The 19,635-nt window shown below is 43.5% G+C and overlaps 1 protein-coding gene across 7 annotated transcripts in view; it reads right to left on the minus strand.

Moving 5' to 3' along the window:
• The window catches only part of LOC139655125 (DNA (cytosine-5)-methyltransferase 3A-like), a 31,851-nt gene extending 13,415 nt beyond the window's left edge, over positions 1 to 18,436 (minus strand). For 3 of the 7 annotated variants that reach the window (XM_071532434.1, XM_071532433.1, XM_071532432.1), the window contains exons 1-6: positions 18,099 to 18,436; positions 15,576 to 15,789; positions 11,613 to 11,717; positions 6,154 to 6,271; positions 5,625 to 5,662; positions 5,362 to 5,478 (exon numbers count right to left, since the gene is read on the minus strand). In XM_071532434.1, the coding sequence (XP_071388535.1) occupies positions 5,362 to 5,478; positions 5,625 to 5,662; positions 6,154 to 6,271; positions 11,613 to 11,717; positions 15,576 to 15,644 (447 nt within the window). In that variant the 5' untranslated portion in view covers positions 15,645 to 15,789; positions 18,099 to 18,436. Of the gene's footprint in view, positions 1 to 1,039; positions 1,137 to 5,361; positions 5,479 to 5,624; positions 5,663 to 6,153; positions 6,272 to 11,612; positions 11,718 to 15,575; positions 15,790 to 18,098 lie in introns of those variants that run through there. The other 4 variants (XM_071532438.1, XM_071532437.1, XM_071532436.1 and 1 more) reach the window with 3 other exon arrangements.
• Positions 18,437 to 19,635: the final 1,199 nt, after the last annotated feature.

A 19,635-nucleotide genomic window follows, 5' to 3' on the forward strand; every position in this document is an offset into this window, starting at 1 on the left:
AAAGTGAGTAGACAGAGAAAGAAAGGCCGTAATGTTGTGAGTTACGACTTTGAACTTAGATGAACCCCGTGGCCTGGTCAGTGTTTTCACTCTTTGCCCCGCCCCCTTGGCCTCTCACCCCTCACCCCGCGACCTATCCAATGAGCCGTCCCTTAAACCACGCCCCCTTTATGACCGTGACCGACACTGACCCCGAGATGAACCCGCCGTTGCTCAACGCACGCAAGCGGATTCCCACAAACACACATACACATACATTACGATTCCCACACACAAACATCTAAATCACAGCTAAGAGGGCAGTTAAGACCCTCGGCCGCGCCACATCGTCAATAGGCAACACAGAAAGTGAGTGCTCTTTCATTAGCATCGATCGCAGCCGTGGGACACGTTAAAGACAAACAATCAATGGCTTTCCATGAAGCTTTCCTGAGGTCTCTTCTAATGAGATGAACCCAGCAACGCCTGTCTGACGGCTGTTAAACAACAACAATGCTGCTGTTTTAAACCTGATGGGAGCCAATACTGCAGGTCAATGCTTTGGTGTCTTTTTCCATTATCAAGATGTTACATAGCCATTTGCTCGCCATTCCAGTGTAGTGGAAAAGTGGAAAATGCACTTTAAATACCACCCCCCCCCCCTCCAAAAAAAAAACAAAACATGAAAATGACCTCAGTGTATGAAACCTTCAGATGCTTTACTACTGAGGTCTCTCGTGCCGGAGCTGATGACGGAGAAGCAGCCTAGATGTGTTTTCACACCGCTTGGCATGAAGCCAGCCAGATAAGCATGGAGAATGAAGGCAGCCACTAAAAAACAAACAGTTCACTTCAGCTTATAAAATAAAATCCATTAGCAAATGCAAAACTAAACCCTGCCTGAAACAACTTTGTGTTAACGGAAACAGCTTGTACCACTTCCTATAAAAAAAAAACAAAAAAAAAACTTAACTGTAGCAGGCACCATACATATTTCCTCACATACTTACATACACTGGAACACATGTGCACAGATGGAAGAGAAAAATAAATCACTTACAGACCGGACATCGCAGCTCTGGAACTGCAACCTTTCCTCTCTCACCCTCTTTCTCTCTCTCATTTTCTTCTCTCTTTCTTTCACCTCCTCCTCCTCTTCCTCCTACACTTTCCTCTCTCGGTCTCCTCGGCTAAACTCACCCTCGAGCCTCCTTACCCTGTCTCTCTCTCTCTCTCTCTCTCTCTCTCTCTCTCTCTCTTTCTGTTGATTGGCCAGCAGTGAAGTGTGTGATTTACACTGAGACGGCTCCTTCGCCGAACAGATGTTTAGATGAACCCCCACAACACACACACACACACACACACACTCATACACACACGAACCCAGCCACCCCCAACCACAATCCCTCGCCCCTCAAATCCTGTCTTCATCACCCTTAAACCCCTCGGGCTACCAGACATAACTCTACACCTCTACTCACTCTTTGTCTGTGTATGTGTGTGTGTGTGTGTTGAGGTCAGGGGTTAGGTAAGCCTCGGGGTTGACAAGGCAATAGGAGGTGTTAGGGTCAGGACCTCACCTACACACACACACACACACGTACACATTACTGTGAAATGCAGTTATACAGTTAAGTCACAGACGATAGTCTAGAGTTACAGTCAGGAAAATAAATAAAATAAAGGTGGACACACACTACATACAATACAATAGTTCTGATTGCCACAATACATCATTCAAAGGCTTTTGTACAACTCTAAAAAAACATGTGTCAATTAGCACACGTGAACAAGTTTTCCTCCATGAATGATACAAGTTTCTTCAAAAATCGGACCAGTGGTGTAGCAGTTATGGCCTTTCCAAGTTAGAGATTTTGACCTTTAATTATAGCGCCCCTATTAGGCCAATCAGTGTAATGATATTAAATGCCAGAGCACAGTGCCAAAATGCATCATCCCTCCAAGTTTCATCAAAATCAGCCGAGAACCTTGACGAACGGATGGACGGACACAGCCAGAGAAAAATGGCAATGTTTCTCAGTACCTGATGAGGTATTTTTTGAACTATAGAAAAATGTCTGCACTCACAAAGTATGTATTTATGACCATATAGGGTATTTGAAAAGTCATTGGGACACCATAGTGAGTAGCGGTAGTAAAGTTGTTAGTAGTTGTTACTGTATTGAAATATCAGTATGGATCACACTGGCTGTGTTATGGTCGTTTCTAAGTGTTTCAGTTGTACATCAGTGTCGGTCCTTATGGAAACAAAGTGTGCGTTGTGTGACCCACTTTTTTTAATCAGTGCAAAGTGCAGTTGAGGCAGTGCTATTTCTATTAAAAAAAAAAAAAAGCAGAATAGTGTGAACACACCCTTACAGTATATATGCCCACTCGACATTATTTTTGGGGCCGTAACTTAACACTCAAAGTGAAAAGGAGCCAGCTTTTCTCCCCTGAAACGGAAAAGACTTTACAGAGTTACCAGGTTTCCTTTACACAGCAGTGATATGGGATATGAGGGAATGGGGTTGGGGTGGGGGGTGGGGGGTGGGGGGGTGCGCAGCAGCTGGCTGCAGTTCAACTGACTGACAGAGTAAACACACACACACACACACACACACACACACAGAGGCAGAAACCTGGAACTGGTTAACCTCTGTCTCCGTCACTCTGATTTCACCCCCTGCTCTCTCTCTCTCTCTCTCTCTCTCTCTCTCTCTCTCTAACTTTCTATGTCAAACACTGTCTCTCGTTATCTCTCACTCTCACTTTGTCACTCTCTCTTCCCCTTGCTATACGTCTCCTTCTTATGCTTCACTCTTTCTTTCTTTCTCCCTTTCCTTTTTGTTTTCGTTTTCCTCTTTTTTTCCTTCCTTCTTGCTTCCTTACATTTCTTTCTTTTGCCTTCCTTCTGTCCTTTCTCTCATTACTTTTTCTTTCTTTCGTCCTCCATTTCTTTCTTTGCTCCTTCCTCCCTTCTTTCAATTTTTGCTTTCCTTTGTCCTCCTCTTTCCTCCTTCCTTTCCCTCTCTTTCTTTTGCCCTTTCTTCAATCCTTGCTTTTTTGGCCCTTTCCTTTCTCCCTTCACTGTTTCTTCCTGTTCCTCCCTCCCTTCATTCCTTTCTGCTTTCTTTTTTTCCTCCTTTCTTCCTTCCTTCACTTCTTTTCTTTCTTAATTCTGTCCTTCCTTTCTTGCTTCCTTTCACGCTTTCTTTTTTCCCCCTCTCCTTCCTTCCTCTTTCGGTACACTTGTGTATAAAGTGAGTATACCTTTAAGCTAAAAACATGCCTTTCCCCCTTTCTGTCAGCGCACACACACACACACACACACGCAGAGCAAGTCTCTCTCATTTGTGGTTGAGAGTGAAAGGTGACGAGGAGACAGTTGACAGGAAACGACACACTCTACCTGGCTCTAGTGCTTGCTCGCTCTCCATCTGTCACAGACATACATGCAGCGTTTCCTCTGCAGCTAGAAGGCAAGCCCAATCTATGTGGCCATCTAGCATCTGGGTGTTTGCATAGACACCAAAATCATCCATGTGTCCCCCGGTAGATTGTTGGCTCTGGCGCATACACTATGTTCAGTTCATGCTGACACGGCTAACACTGCTAACACTATCACCACAGTGATAGCGGGCCACCGGCATTATCCAGCCAATGAGTCATTCATCTACTAGGGACACATGGATGATTTTGGTGTCTATGTACTCATCGCTTAACAAGTAGACAGATGGGGCGATCCCCTAAAATATTGGTGTATTCCCTTTAGGGATTATGAAATTTGTTGCATATGCTCAAAGTCACACAATCACACAATTGCTTGTGACTGAAGGTGGATTTGCAAAATCAACATGTAATCTACATAACCGGACTGCCGCTTGAAACATCCACAGCAAGTGTCATGAAAAAAGGGAGAACATTCCTAGTAACATTAATACAAAGATGAATGGTTATGGGTCAGAATTGTCACAATGTTACTGGATGGATGTCGTTATCACTATGAGACCTGCTACGTGTTAAAATCTAACATTATCATCAGTGCTTCTTCTGTTTATTCCAAACAAACCGGGAAGGTAAACACACGGCTGCTTTGAAACCCTTGGTTAGAAAATGAAGGAAGAGCTCATTCAAACAAATAAGATGAAGGAAACTGCAGCCGCTTCCTGTTGGTCTATCTGTCTATCTCTCTCTCTCTTCCTCTCACACACTCTCGCTCTGCCTCACACAGTCACACACTCTCTTGCACACTCTCAAATCCCGATGTGTGCGCTGCCTGTCAGTCAGCCTCTCTCGCCCTCTCATGAACACACGCACTCGCTCTCTCACGACTGTCTCTCACAGTGCCTCTTTTCCTTCCTCCATCGATCTCTTACGAGCACACACACACACACACACACACACACACACACACACACACTATCTCTCACTCGTACACTCTCGCATGTACATCTATTCACTCACACTCACTCACTCTCTCTCCCCCTCTCTTAGATACTACTGTCAAGGACTGATGTATTAAATGTACCAATAAAATCTTTTTTTTTCCTTTTGTTTGCCAGGTTCATACATTACATTACATTACTTATAAAATCCTGTTGGTGGTGCATGTTAAAAGAACAGCAGGTGAAAGATTTCCTTCCGTTGTTGGAAGGATGGCGGAGGAGTAGAGAGAGGAACTAGTCAAAGATGAAACCACAAGCTTTCAAATCAAAAGTGTGGGTCCACTTTGGATCTTACTGCATTTAAAGAGCTAAAAACCTTGACAATGACAATGCAATTTGCAAGAAATGTCTTATGAAAATCAAACTTGCATGCACACGTTGTGTGCCATCCATCACCCACAGCTAATTGAGACATCAAAACAAAATACTGCATATCAAAATCCTTTGGACTCAGAGTGACTTTATCAGAGTGGAAAGAGTTCATTTTATTTTCATTGTCAGCTCCATTCTGAAAACATGTGAAGCTGACAGCTGAGTACTGCAAGGCAGTGAAATTACAACGTGGTAATATGGATATTTACTCATAATGATAAATATTCAGCACTACTCCTACAAACAAAACAAATGAGTTCAATAGATTGCCTAGATCTGCCTTATGGGGTCTTATGTTGCCATTTGTATGGGGTATGATTTCAATGTTTGCGAATATCACTTAAAAATCATGATATATGGCAATGTATGGAATTGCAATATGCAATTGCAATGCATTTTTAAGTTGATCTAATGGGGTTTGAAAGGGTTTGATGGTAGAATTTTCTCAACCCATAGAGGACCATGTGATGAAAATATGAAAATCACCAAAATTGGAGTTACGCGGTTTTCACATGACAACAGCGCTATTCACTCTCTATGTCTCTCTATGTCTCTCTCCCACCTCTATCTTCCAGCGACTGAGCCATTCATCTCTCTGTCTCCTGCTGATGTAGTAGGGATCTCCAGCCTGGAAGGTCACTCTGGGAACTGGCCTCCTCCGCAGCCTCCCGCTCTCGCCCTGCACACACACACACACACACACTACTTACTATATTACACTGCTGTTAACTCTACTTAGAATATGACAGTGGCTGGCTACGTTTTTGGATGTAAAAGACCATCAGAGTTGGAAAAATGTGTATAGCAATCAACCAATTTTCTCACCTCTTTGGGGGAGTCGCAGCTTCTGTCGTCTGGCTCGTCTAGAAGGGGAGAAAAGTGGGTTACAGGAAATGGCCCATTTGTCCGTGTTTAACAAGAGGGCTAATGGGGAGGTAAAGTCATGGTTTTCATCACTTTGCCCCAACGTCTATATTTGAAGTGAAAATGCGGATACAATCTGGAAGTTATTTGACAATGAAAATTTTGAGCATATTCACATATGCCCAGGAAGACTTGAACGCAATTCTTTTTTAGAACTTAGAACTCAAATACAGGTCTTTTTTATGTTGCAAATGCAAACATCGCAAATATAAACACACCTTTTACATCCTCAAAATACATATAAATGTTTAGCTGTCGCATACTGTCAGTCCTTGTATCAAAAGCTTATAGAGTGAAGATTTTCAAATGAGCTTGAGTTGGTCATTTTCCCTCACTAAACATGTCAACATCATCAACATCAGTTGATGAGGCGGGTGTGCAGTCGTACTGTTTTAGCAATAGTAGGTGTGCATTAAATGTATGTCCTTACGCCTCTCGGGGTGCTCTAGTTTCCGACGCCCGCGCTTCCTGCGAGGGGAGGGGGAGGGGTCGGACTCCTCGGGCGGGGTTGGGGGGGCGTTTGCACAGGGGTCGGGGGTCACCATCTCCTGGGAAAGAGACGGAGCACAGTCTGGGTCTGAGAAAACAGCTGCTCGCCCGCGCCGAGACTTATCAAAGGCCTCCACAGACATAATAATCGCACACACAGACACGTGTACACACCGTGGAGTTATTATAATACGCACACACTCACACACACATAAAACACATCCATACACACACATGTGCATCATAGACCTATTATAATACAGACGCACACCTATTAGTCCGACCTTGTTAGTGCAATGCAAAGCAGGTACGCCCCAAGGGAGAGCGTCTGCACATGATCAGTGTAAATGAGCCAACCGACCCCGACACACACACACACACACGCGCACACACACAACATCTATGAGATGAGAGGGGGAGAATTATTGATGTTGTCTACAGCACTAATGACAGCAGTCCATTAATGAGCACTTGTATCAGGACCTCTCTGTGTTAAATGATGCTAGCCTCTCATAACATTAGGCTAACATTGGCTGCCAAATACAGTGCAAGCTAAACTCCATCAACATCAAATAATACTCTCAGAAAAATGTACTTCCAAACAAATCATCTTAATCACGTTAGAACATACTGAGACTACAATTACAAAGCTGAATTCTTAGCATCGTATTCAACCTCCTGTGTGCGTCTCATGAATTCACCGGCTTATCCGTTAGCTTGACAGCATGTTTAACGACACTAAACCATAATCATGTGGCTGCCCCGAAAGGCTAGCGGGGTTTTTTTTTTTATGGGTGTGTCGCTAACAGGCTAACAGATTTTATAGGTGGGTATTTAGGAGGGGAGAGCAGGGGTGAGCGCGGAGCTCAAAGGCTACGCTAACGCTAGCTAGCGCTAACAAGCCCACAAAGGCTGTAATGAGCAGGTGAGAAGGACTATAAAAGGCAGGGAACACAAAAGGTGACTAAAAGGGCCTCGGGATAAACTGCAGTACGCCAGCACACACTTCTGACTGGATACTCCAACACAGGAACAGAACCAGGTTTTCCTGCATGGGCAATTTTTTGGCCCATAAAGCATGAGATAAAGAGTGACTATCCAGTAGGGGAAAATCTGTGTCCTTGGTAAGTATGAACTTGTACACACTTCTAATACATACATACTAATACATACTGCACATACTCCTTGAGTGTGTACAGTATGTATTACTGGGTCTAATAATACACTGTGCGTCTGACAGAGCAGCATGTGGGGAGATGGAAAGACAGAGCGAGGGGAACGTTATGTAGGGGCAAATCATGATCGGGTTCGAATTCACACATATACACACACAAACACGCGCGCTTAGTACTTCACACATGCACTAGCGGTTTAGTGGAAATATTTCTTGTCTTTCACACCCCCTTCTCTCACCGTCTGACCCCCCACTTCCTCTCCTCTCAGCATCTCCCCAATGACCACTTCCTGTTTCTGCACATGATAGATGCGTAAGCCTGATCTTGAATGAACTAAGAGCTGTGGAAAGTACCTGACTTACTCTTCACTTTGACAGACCTTAGTCTGAGCCGCGGCCCATCAAGAGAAGTGCAGTTTTTAAATCGCACGAAACTTTAATGATCCCTGAGAGGACACTGGGTGGTCGCAACAGCAGTGAACAGGATGTAGCTAACAATAAGACAATAGAGAGTACTGAAAATAATAAAAATATTGAAAATAATACAGCAAGTACAGTAATACATAAAGGTATAGCGTCTTCACTGACAAATGCACAGGTTGAAGCAAATGTTCAAGTGTGCATTGGTAGCTATTGACATTATAGCAGAAACAAATGCCTGTGTCCAGGCATGCAAATATGCATTGTAGCCGTTCACAATATCAGATTTACAAAATGGTGAAAATGTGCAGAAATATGTGCACACGGCACAGTATGCACCTTTTTTCAGGGGTTTGCTGGCGGCAGGTGCATGTCTCCTCCAAACAATGGGCCTGGTGTTTTGGACATGGTGTGTTTTGTGGTGCTGCCCGGGGCGCTCCGAGCCGAACATGTCTCAACTTCTGCAGCCATTATGTCAGTGTCAGACCCAGAAAAAAATAGCAGCGCCTGGAGTGTAGTAAGCAGCCTCTTACAATGACGTTAACTTTAACGACATCCTTCATCTCAGAATGGGCTCCTCATTCTCTTCTTCAAGCGCAAGCAGAGAAATCACTAACTTTCTCTTGTCCATTTTTATTTTCAACAAAGTAATCCCCTTTGTTAGCTCAGGGTAGTTAATTCAAGCTAATTTGCTAATTGCATAGCAACCACAATGATGTAACACCCCTTGCACCCTTTGAGCTGTTGCCACTCACACTCACAGCCACTGTGAAGCTCATAGCCTCATAGTGACGCTCATAGCCACTGCTGCCAACTTGGCGACATTTTTGCTAGATTTAGCAACTTTTCAGACCCACTGGTGACTTTTTCTCTAAAAGTAACTGGCAACAAATCTAGGGACTTTTTCTGACCATGATGAACAATGGTAATATAATGTAATGTGTTGACTCCCAAAGCATTTGCCGACAAATCGGTACAGCTGATGCTGATTTACTCTACTTACTTAATCCAAAGAGGTGTGATGATCGCAGCAGTTCCCATACACAGTGTATCCCCTCCCTCCACTAAGAGAAGCAGGATCGATGTAGCAAATATATTCATATACAAATTACTGTATGACATCATCTGATCATTTCTAGCGACTTTTTGAGACTTTTTGTGTTGGCAACACTGCTCTCAGCTGCGCTTTAATGGATGCAGATCAGATTTTTCAAGCACAGCAGGTGGAATGGATACCATTTTGAATTTCAGTTTGGTATTTATGTATTGTCACCGGTCACACTGTGGGGTAAAGTTTTCTACATTTGTCCCTCAGCCTTCCTCATTGTTAGCATTCATCATTAAAACCAAGGGGTGGTACAAGCTGCAAGCCATTCGGGTTCAAATGTAGAAACTTCTTCACACAAACTGACATACTGTATGTTTGGTTAAGAGAAATAACCAAATAAAAGTCAAACTGATATGTAATCCTTCAAGTGAAATACAAAATAAAACAGAACTTGTATATGATCTTCTAGCTGTTCCCCTCTAGCTTACAGTGAAGCAGACACCAAGTTTGTGGACACTTTGAATGGTTCCAGTGTGGGTTTTTTTCAGGGATATGGGTACATTTTTCTGGCTTAGAGCAGAACAACTAATATAAAATCTCTTACAGGTGTAGTATTAGAGACTAACACTAAATACGACTGTAAGTTCAGCCGCCTCTTTATTGGGAATAGAGCAGTTCAAAAAAGTGTTTCTTGATTATGATTCTTGATTCCCTAGTGTTGCTCATGTTCACAAAATATTGATTAGAGTGACAAACTTATTTGTTTTTATATCAGTTGACATCACAACTATTATTCTACAAGCAGTGATACATGTGGCTATGAGGCAATGCTGAAATAAAGTCAATACAAAAATGTTGGTAAACGAGCCAATATATCTCTTTGGCCCTACCTCTAACTCTTTAGTGTTTCAGCAAGAGGTACAGCCACCAGCCAACGCACACACACACACACACACACACACTCATAGATAACCACCAGCTGCTCCACACATGGTTCCGGTAGCAGAAAAAAGAGAGAGAGGAGAGAGGGAAGAGGGAGAGAGAGACCGGGGGAGAATGAGAAGCAACGAGAGTGAAAGGAAAGAGAAACAAGATGGAAGCTTGAAATAGTTCAGGACCACGAAGCTAATCCATTTATCCATGAAACCAACATCATTGCTTATGTGTGTGTGTGTGTGCATTTGTGTGTGTGTGTGTGTTTGTGTGTGCTTGTGTGTGTGTGTGGCCACTTGTGGGAGAGAGAAATGAGTGAGCGAAGGAGAGAAGTGAGAGAGAGGAGAGAAAGTGAGGGGAGTGAAACGATAGCCCCTCCCTCCCTCCCTCCTTCGCTCTCTGGAGTCTATAGTTAGTGTGACACTGACAGCTCCACCCTGAGCCCCACACAATAGCTCTATTCCTGGATACACTCCGGACTGTGTGTGTCTGTGTGTGTGTGTGTGTGTATGTGTGACAGGGAGAGAGAGAGAGATAAAGAAAGAGAGAGAGAGAGAGAGAGAGAGTCTGCATGAGTGTGTGTGTGTGTGTGACAGAGAGAGAGTGAGAGTCTGCATGAGTGTGTGTGTGTGTGACACAGAGAGAGAGAGAGAGAGAGAGAGTGAGGGAGATGGATAATGGGTAACATACTGTATGCTTGGAAAGAGGTTTCTGTTATAGCCTAAGTAGTGCACCACTACTACTGCTGATAATACTATTACTGCTACCATTACTACACCTATTAATACTACTACTACTGCTATAACTACTGCTAATTCTATTAGTATTATTACAGTTTTACTACTACTACTATTATTACTACTACTATTACTATTACTACTACTACTGTTGTTACTACAGCTATAACTAGTACTACTACTACTACTACTACTACTACTACCACTAGTGCTGCCAGTACAAGTGTTACTACAACTATTAATAATAGTAGTTAAAAACACACAGGCATTATCTTATATTGGCATGTTTTACATGCAGCTCTGTGTTAGTGTGTGTATGCTTTTAAGTGAATGTGTGTGTCCGCATGAGTGTGTGTGTGTGTGTGTTTGTGTGTGTGTGTGTGTGTGTGTGTGTGTGTGTGTGTGTGTGTGACAGGACCCACATTCATCCCGCCCACCCTGTCAAGAGCTCAGACATCAAAGCATGACCAGACCTGCTCTCCCTCACATATAAACACCCCTTCCACACACACACACACACACACACTCATATATGTTCGTTGACTCAGTACTCCTGTCTGACTGGAGTTGTTTGATCAGCTATATTGACTTGCAGAGATTCGACCACAGGGCTCAGTCAGCACAGGCGCACACACACATACACATAAAAGCACACACACACACACGGGAGAGAGGAGGGGAGAGAGAGAGGGAAGGTGAAAGATAGAAAGAACATGAATGGAGAGAAATAGGGGAGAGACTCTGGCGAGGAAGAGAAGTGAGTGAGTGTGAAGGCATCGATACAGTAGCTTCATGTAAGTAACAATGTAGCTTTATAACCGCAGAGGTGGAGGCGGCCTAAAAGTGACTGGAAGGTTGCCACTTCCAATCCCCAGACTGGATGAACCGGGAAAGTGAGTATCTAACATTTTCACCTTGCTTATACTGGCACTCAATGCCCAACTTGCTCAGCAAACCTTCCCAGGCTAGATAAGGGTAAAATCCAAAAAAGATCTCGTGTTGCATGTGTGAATAGATAATCAATCACTCTGCTGCGATGTAAAGCGCCGAGAACTGAGCTGACACCAGCCTGTGATGACGGTACTCACGGGAAGCGGCTTGCGTTTCCTGCTGGGCCGGCCCACTCTGCGGGTGGCGGGGGGGCTCGCTGGCGTCCCCTCCTCTGGACTGTCTTGGTCCACTCCGTCTTCGTTCTGACCAATTAAACACAGCCCCCATCAAAAACTGAGCCAATCGAGTGACCGTATGAGCAATAATTCATGGCATCATGATCATGACATTTCAGAAACAATATTTTGAGACAATGTAGTTTGGCAATGCTGTGGACTAGCAAATAGGACAAAGTGAATGTAGGTAGGACAGTTGGCTTCTAGGAATACAAATATGATAAAAAATACTGTTGATAGTTCTTTTTTCAAAATGCAAAGGATAATTTTAGTTTAGTTTAGTTTAGATAGTTTTCCAGTGTACTCTCTCCCTTCTAAAAATCCCTGTGGATTTCATGCTGTTATAAGTGAAACAGTTATCATGTGACTTACTTCCCTACCTATAGACACCATTCACTTTCATTCAACTCATTCAACAAGTATATCAAAACCAAACTTCTGAGATGGCAAACTAATGTAGTAACGTAATCCATGGGGGAGATGTGTGCGTCTATTTTTGAAAGACCTAATAAAGCATTTAAAAAATAGTTTTGTGAATGAAAAGTAGTTCCTATACAAATACATTTGAAAGTTTTTGAATTAATGCGTGCATTCAGAAAGCCCTCTTTGGATGAACGGGGCCAGATTGGGTGTGTCTGTGACGTTAGGCCACATGTAAACATTGGAACAAGGTGGTAGGAAAAACACCATAGCAGCATAGTTGTATCATCGGAACAACATTGTATTCTGAAAATTTTAAATTCTCCAAATACCTCAAACTTTAGAAAATATAGGTTAAATGTAGGACATCTATGAAATCCCTCTCGCTACAGATTACCACAAAAAAACAGGAATTTCAGGGTTAGAGGGCACTCAGAGTTATCCTTTAAGACTTTACTGGAACTGAATTTAATATGAACTCAAAAACCAAAATAGAAAAACAAAGCTGACAAAACCTAAAACCAACTGACTAAAAAACGAACTATAACCAGCTAAAGAAAGTTGTGAGAATATAAATGGGCAGAACAAGAAAAAGGGCACCAGGACATTAATTAAACAACTTGAGTACTAGTACAAACTAGTCATTACTTTGGGTGTGTTGGCTCAAAAGCAAACAAGCAAGTTCAAAACACCTTTGAAAAGCTTGTAACCAGAGCACTGGTGATGGTCTAATGGGCTGAATCATTTGCTTACATTTTTCTTTGTCTTCATTTGTCATTTTTTACACCATGTGAAAGTAAAAGAACTGTTGCTTTTACTATCTCATCAAGCTGCAATTTGAAGCTTGATGCCCTGACTGGCTGGTATATGGGGTTTTCCCTTTTGATGGTGTTTTTGAATATTGGCATAATAACCATCATTCACAGGCAGCAAAATGAGCCAGTGTACCAGTGAACTATGACCAACAGTATTATTCAGCAAACTTTTGTTCTTTGTAGGCCACATATTCATACTGATGTTGCCTAAATCCCCTTCCTGCTGAAGGCAATATTGCCCGTCTATGTAGGCTCAAAAAGTTGCCGGCATAGAACTGGCTGTTAGGCTTGTATTTCCATTAATTTCTCCCTCCCTATCTCTCCCTCCTCCGCTGGACCCTCTGTTGCCGTGACAGTGGAGTGGTTGCTAAGGTGCAGAAACTGCTTAGCAACTGTCTCCGACGGGGCCGCCGTGCTGACTAAACATTCTGATGTCACTTCCCTGACGATCAGCATAGCAACCGGCTAGAGCGGGTAATGGCCCTGCGCCCGTGTGCCTGGTGTGCTGTCCATATGCCCGTGTCACGACACACACACACATACACACACACGCACGTACACACACACAGTACACGAGCGTACTCGATTGTGTAAGTGCATCGAGTAAAAACTATCTTGTACAACAAAGTCAAATATACAGCAAGAGAGCTAGAAAGGCACTCAGCCGTATCCCCCCAAGCATGTGTAAACACACACACATACACACGCACACAGACACACACACACACACCAATCTGTCCATATATCTTTGGTCTATTTCTGTCTCCTGAAAGGTTATTTTAGGCTGCAGCAGTTGCTAAGCAACCAGACTGCAAACCAGGCGGGTAAAGGAGGATCCCATCAGCAGCAGACAGCTTGTCCTCTTTCTCTCCTCTATCCTCACTTCCCTTTTTATCTCTCTCTTCCTCTCTGTCTCACACTCCGTCTACCTGTATCTCCCTCCTCCCTCCTCTCCTATTTCCTTATAAATGTCCTCTGTCTTTTGCTCTGGACCAACTAGTCAACTAATCATTGGTTGATGAACCAGTCAACAGCACAAATACTAGACCTAAATTTATCTAAATTTAACCTACATACAGAGTTGCCAGACCGCTGCTCTACATTTTAGTAATGCATCAGTATTACTAGAAATGTTCATTTTGCACACTCTTACCATGGAAACATGAAGCCGTCATCTGCCCTCTGGATTGTACAGGGGTTGTGTGTTTTGTATTCACACTACAATGGGCTGTCCATTACCCATCTTTCTACTTTTTAGGCTTTGTCAATCAGTGGCCTCTGTGACATGAAATGAATTACCAGTGAAATCAGTCAAAACTCCCATCCCTTTCTTCTCTTTCTATCTCCCTCGGTGTCTGTCTTGCCATTTCTTCCTCCCCTACGCTGTAGCTCTCTGCCCCAAAGCTCTGTGACTCACTCTTATTTCTCTCCAGGCTTTTTCTTGTTGCTCTGAGAGGGAGTTATGTCTCAGGAAGTTAAAAAAGAACAAAGTCTATGGGGGGAAAAGCTATATGGGAAACTCTGGACTTGTTGGCATATTGCCAGTGTGCTTATGTGTAAGTAAGTAAGTAAGGCGGGTCTTTATATAGCAGTACTATAGAATGAGTTTCAGACTTCTCACAGATTTATGAGTGCTGCCCTGGGCTCTGGGGGTGCAAATGAAAGGGGCCATTTTTCACCTCATGTCTGTGTGTGTGTGTGTGTGCATGCATGCTCATTTGTGTTGGAGTAAAAAGAGACTATGTTGGAGACTAGAGACTGCGTACCTGCATGTGAGCAGGTGACTGTGGAATGCAGAAAGGCCGGTACTGAATATAAATATATAACCATTAGTTTAATAATTACTGACACACACATACACACTGACTTGCTAGCCTTTTTGTGTGTGTGCGTGTTGCCTAAAGAAATATTCTTTCTCAACTGTTCCTGCTGGTTTAGCTCAGGCTAAGGCACATCCAGTCTACTCATGACACTTAGTAGTAGTAGTAGTAGTATTATAAATAGTAAATGGCTGTAGTAATAGTAGTAGTAGCAGTAATAGTTATAGGAGTCGTAGTAGTAATAGTAGTAGTAGTAGTAGTAATATCTGTAATAACAATAGCAGTAGTTGTAGTGGTAATAGTAGTAGTAGATGTAGTAATACTACTAGTAGTAGTAGTAGTAGTAGTAGTAGTAATAGCTATAGAAATACTACTACTACTAGTAGTAATAGCTGTAGTAGTACTAATAGTAGTAGTAGTAATATCTGTATTAATACTAGTTGTAGTTGTAGTAGTAATAGTAGTAATACAGCTAATAGTAGTAGTAATAGCTGTAGTAGTAGTAATAGTAATAGTAGTAGTAATAGTAATATGTGTAATAACAACAGTAGTAGTTGTAGTAGTAATAGTAATATCTGTGGTAATACTACTAGTAGAAGTAGTAGTAATAGCTGTAGTAGTAGCAGCAGTAATTATAGTAGAAGTAGTAGTAGTGACAGTATTTGTGGTAGTAGCATTAGTCGTATAGCAGTAATAGCATTATCAGTAGTAGTTGTGCACTACTTACAACCGGAATCACTGAACCTTTTGCCAAGCATACGGTATGTTACCCATTATCCATCTCTCTCTCCCTCTCTCTCTCTCTCTCTCTCTCTCTCTCTCTCTCTCACCAGGTCATTGGAGGTGTCGTTCTCTGGTGCGTGGGCTGGCTCGGTGGCAGCAGGGCTGTTGGACGGCATGGCAGGAACGGCTCGGCAAAACCACGTTTAGAAAGTAAAAAATGGAGCTAATCAAAACATGGGAAAGGCCCTCAGAAGCACCAGGTGTGACTTCATTCAGTCTGTCTGTCTGTCTGTCGCTCGCTCGCTCGGTCCTCCCGCTCTCCTGGGGGAAGAGAGGGGGAAAAAAACACACATCCTGACATCAGTGGATCAGTGGACATGAGGGGTGATTTATGGAGACAAATTTGTCAAGTTTGAGAAAAAATAATTCTCAACTTGTGGAGAATATGCCTTTGGGGTGACATTCTACTCTCCCTCTCCCTCTCTCTCTCTCTCTCTCTCTTTCTCTCACACACACACACACACACACACACACTCACAGCCTTGATGTTAAGTCGGTGGAACAGGTGTGAGAGTGCGTCTCTATGTACTGTATGATGAATGGGACTCCTGCTCATGCAGAACTGAAAATATTCCAGTTCCGAGTGGTGACAGGTTTACACACACGTCCACACACAGTTACACACACACACACACACACACACACACACACACACACACAGGTGTCCTCAAATAAATCTGCTGGAATCAGGGTAGCTTTCAACAAGGCAGATGGAATTTGATTGATACACGGCAAGATAAAACTGTCCTATCTATTGCATTAGACACTGTGTGTGTATGGCTTTACTCAGGATGTGTATGTCACACCGTGGCCTTACGTCACCTACTGGACTAACAATGGACAGCAGGGCAGGGTTACTGGTGCAAAGAGACTGATGGAAACATTGGAGAAACGGGTGTACAGTATCCACCACACCCCCCAGGGGCTCCCAGCCCAAAGCCCTGGCCAACTAACTCCTCCAAGTCGGAGTATTTAGGTCACACACACACCTAGCACTCCTATAGCAAGACTACATTCTCTCATTTAAATTGTTCCAGTCTTCATGCCAGCAATGGTTTAAATTAGACCGTATTGAAAGGCCCAAGCAGAAGCCTGCACTAGTGGGAGGAGAAGTTGCGCAGAGGAAAAGCTTAAGAGCTGCGTCAAGCTAGCCAGAGTTAGCCAAAGAAAGAATGGGAAACAGGCGATTTTGCCTTCAAAATAAAAGCGTGAAATGTGTCGCTTTTGAAGTAAGCGGGCATTTTTGCTGGAGGCTTATTCTGGCTGATTTACAAAGATATTAATATATGCTGCAAAAGGGACATTTTGTAAAGAAAATAATCAAAAAATAGACAAAAAAGAAAACAACTATATTTTCATATGCTGCAGATTTTTCCTAAATTACATTTTTTTTTCACTTCAGTACTTCTTGTTAGGTTTGAGTTTTTGAAGGCAGATGCAAATATTTTTTAATTGAACCTGCAGATTGCCGATACTTGTTGTTGATGTTCACTATCTTTAAATTTGAACCATTTTCATGCCGAACAATTCCAATTCCAATATCAAGTGTTTCCCAGAGAAAGTTTGAAAGTTAAAGCCTCTGAAACAGTGTTTACACCATGGGACAGTAAAACTCTCCATTGAAACCCAGCATACTAACAGTTACACTAATACACATTCATGCATACTTGTGTGGAATCTGTTCAAAATGTCACATTAAGGGCCCATTCAAAGGCCCACAGACAATTAGTGTAGTATTGATCAATTCTGATTGATTACATATTTATTGTAAACTGCATCATATAGGCTACATAACACCTTTTAATGAAAGGGCAGCACTGGCAAACCAATATACTGGTCTAACTCTGCTTTGTATTACTCAGAATACATTGTGAAATGTTCGTCGTTGAATATTTTATTTTAAAAGTTTTGACCGGAAGTGTCGTTGTAATTCTGGCTAATTTGACAGCAAAGCTTTATGACAATTAATTTGGGAACGACCTCACGCGGCCTTACCGGGCGGCCTCGCTCTTATAAACGGCATATAATCCCGGTGGGGGTGTAGGGAGAGCGAGCCGCCCGTGAGAGACACGGGTCTGTTTGTCTGGCGACGAGAGGTTTTACTGGGTCAGGTAAAAAACACACACGGGTGCGCGTTTCAGACCGAATGCACCCGTTAACCCCGGTAGGCGCGTGCCCGCTCGCTCGCCGCGGAGGCGACGGTTCCGCGCGCTGATGTGTCTGTCTGCATCTGGGGGGTGAAGACGGTGCGCTCCGGTTTAACGTTACCTGCTGGGGGGTGGGGGTGGGCGAGGGGGGTGGGCAGCGGGCACTAGTCAACGTTAGACACACGGCAAAACCGTACAACTGCCCGGTTGCTGTGATTTTCCCCTCACCGTACAAAGAACCCCTCAAGTTCACTCGCCCATGTCCGTGTTTGAACCGCTCGGTCTTCACGCGCACATCATCTGCTAAAACGGACGGTTTGGCTCCGGCGCGCGCGAGCGATGACTTTAGGGGATGACTGTACGAGTGCGTAACGGCTGTAACGGGTGTGCATTCCCGTGCCAAAATTAGGTGTTTATATTTACCGTGTTGTCCGTCCCCAGGCCCCCGGACCCCGGCGGTAGTCGCTCTCTCGTTCACTCTCGCTCTCTCTCTCTCCCTCCTCGCGCTCTACCGGGTCTTCTCTCCGTTGCTTGCTCGCGCTCCCCGCCTGCCTCTCTCTCTCTCCAACCGGCCTGCTCACGAGCCGCATAGGCCGCCGCACCGGAGAAAAAGTTTCCGCGGGGTCCTAGAGTCTACCCAGCTCTCAACACACACATACGCACACAGACACGACACAAGCAGACGCAAACGCGCATGCACGCACACACTCAGGCGCACATTCACGCGGAAGACAGGTGTAGTGCACAGACTCTACAAACTAACAGGGACAGCAGTTTCCATGAAATAGACTGAGCAGGTGAGTCCAGGACAAAGCTCGGGTCCTTAACTGGTTCTTCACTTGTCATTACTGGTCGTTAACCGGGTGTTCTCTTCCACTGGACCGTGTTATGTCAGATTTGCCTGGCTAGCTTAGCTGCTACAGCAAGACATTCTTCTTCACCTCAGGGTTTAAGCCCTACTTTGGTTGACACTTGAAGTTTAATTGAAGTATCATCTCAAAAAGACTTAAAACACTGTAGCACTGATTAAAAAAAAAAAACAGCTGTTGCAGACGCACCTTGCATTTCTGGACGTCACGCAGCTACAATGGAGTTTGATAGCAGAAAATGTTTAAGCTATCATAAACATTATTAGTAAACGTCAGGTTTTGGTGTCTGTCCTTTAGAATCAAATAGCAAGGGCTTCTTTCTTGACTTGCCATTTTGCACCAACATTCAACAATCATACAGGGACAAATCCATCGTACTGTGGAAGAGGAGAGAGACCAATTTCTCCACTGACTGTAACCTCAATAGACCAGAATGCATTGCAGCCACAAGACATGTTGTGTTTTGAGTGAGGGACCAATCCCAACTTTTTCTCACATATTACTCTCTCCACCTACATGTATGTGTGTGTATGTGGAGAGATGTTTTGGTTTGCTGTGTGTTTATCAACAGATGGAGATGGAAAACTGTGAAAATCACTATAACTCACTGTAACTTAAATTATGGATGAATTAAGGACCTAAAATCGATTATGAATCTGATTATGGTGGATCTCTACTAGTTTGTGTTCATGACTCGGAGTTTTAGGAATAAGGTTAAATTCACTCAGTTTGGTGTCTGAGAGGAAAAAGAAGAAAAAACTCTGCCGTATAGGGTAATAACAGTAGGTAGTGTGTGTGTGTGTGTGTGTGTGTGTGTGAGGGGGGGCAGTTATTTATAGCAGTCTGTGAGGTCACGGACAACAGAAAACCTCAAAGAGCTTTCTTCAGTCTATAGTTTACACCCCCACCTTGCACACACACACACACTCTCTCTCTCCCTCACACACACAGAGTCATGACCTCTGAAGGAAGCTCATGGGAAAAGTGAGAGCAGCTCATCCATACTAATGAGGACACAAACAGGGGGAAAGTTAAAAAAAAAAAAAAAAAAGTCTTACATGCTGGAGAAATCAATGTGTGTTTCTGAAGTC

The sequence above is a fragment of the Centroberyx affinis genome, unplaced genomic scaffold (assembly GCF_046629955.1).
Source record: "Centroberyx affinis isolate AG114_WGS23_722 - 3 ecotype Tasmania unplaced genomic scaffold, CSIRO-AGI_Caff_v1 ptg002190l_1, whole genome shotgun sequence".
In the NCBI taxonomy this organism is placed as follows: domain Eukaryota; kingdom Metazoa; phylum Chordata; class Actinopteri; order Beryciformes; family Berycidae; genus Centroberyx; species Centroberyx affinis.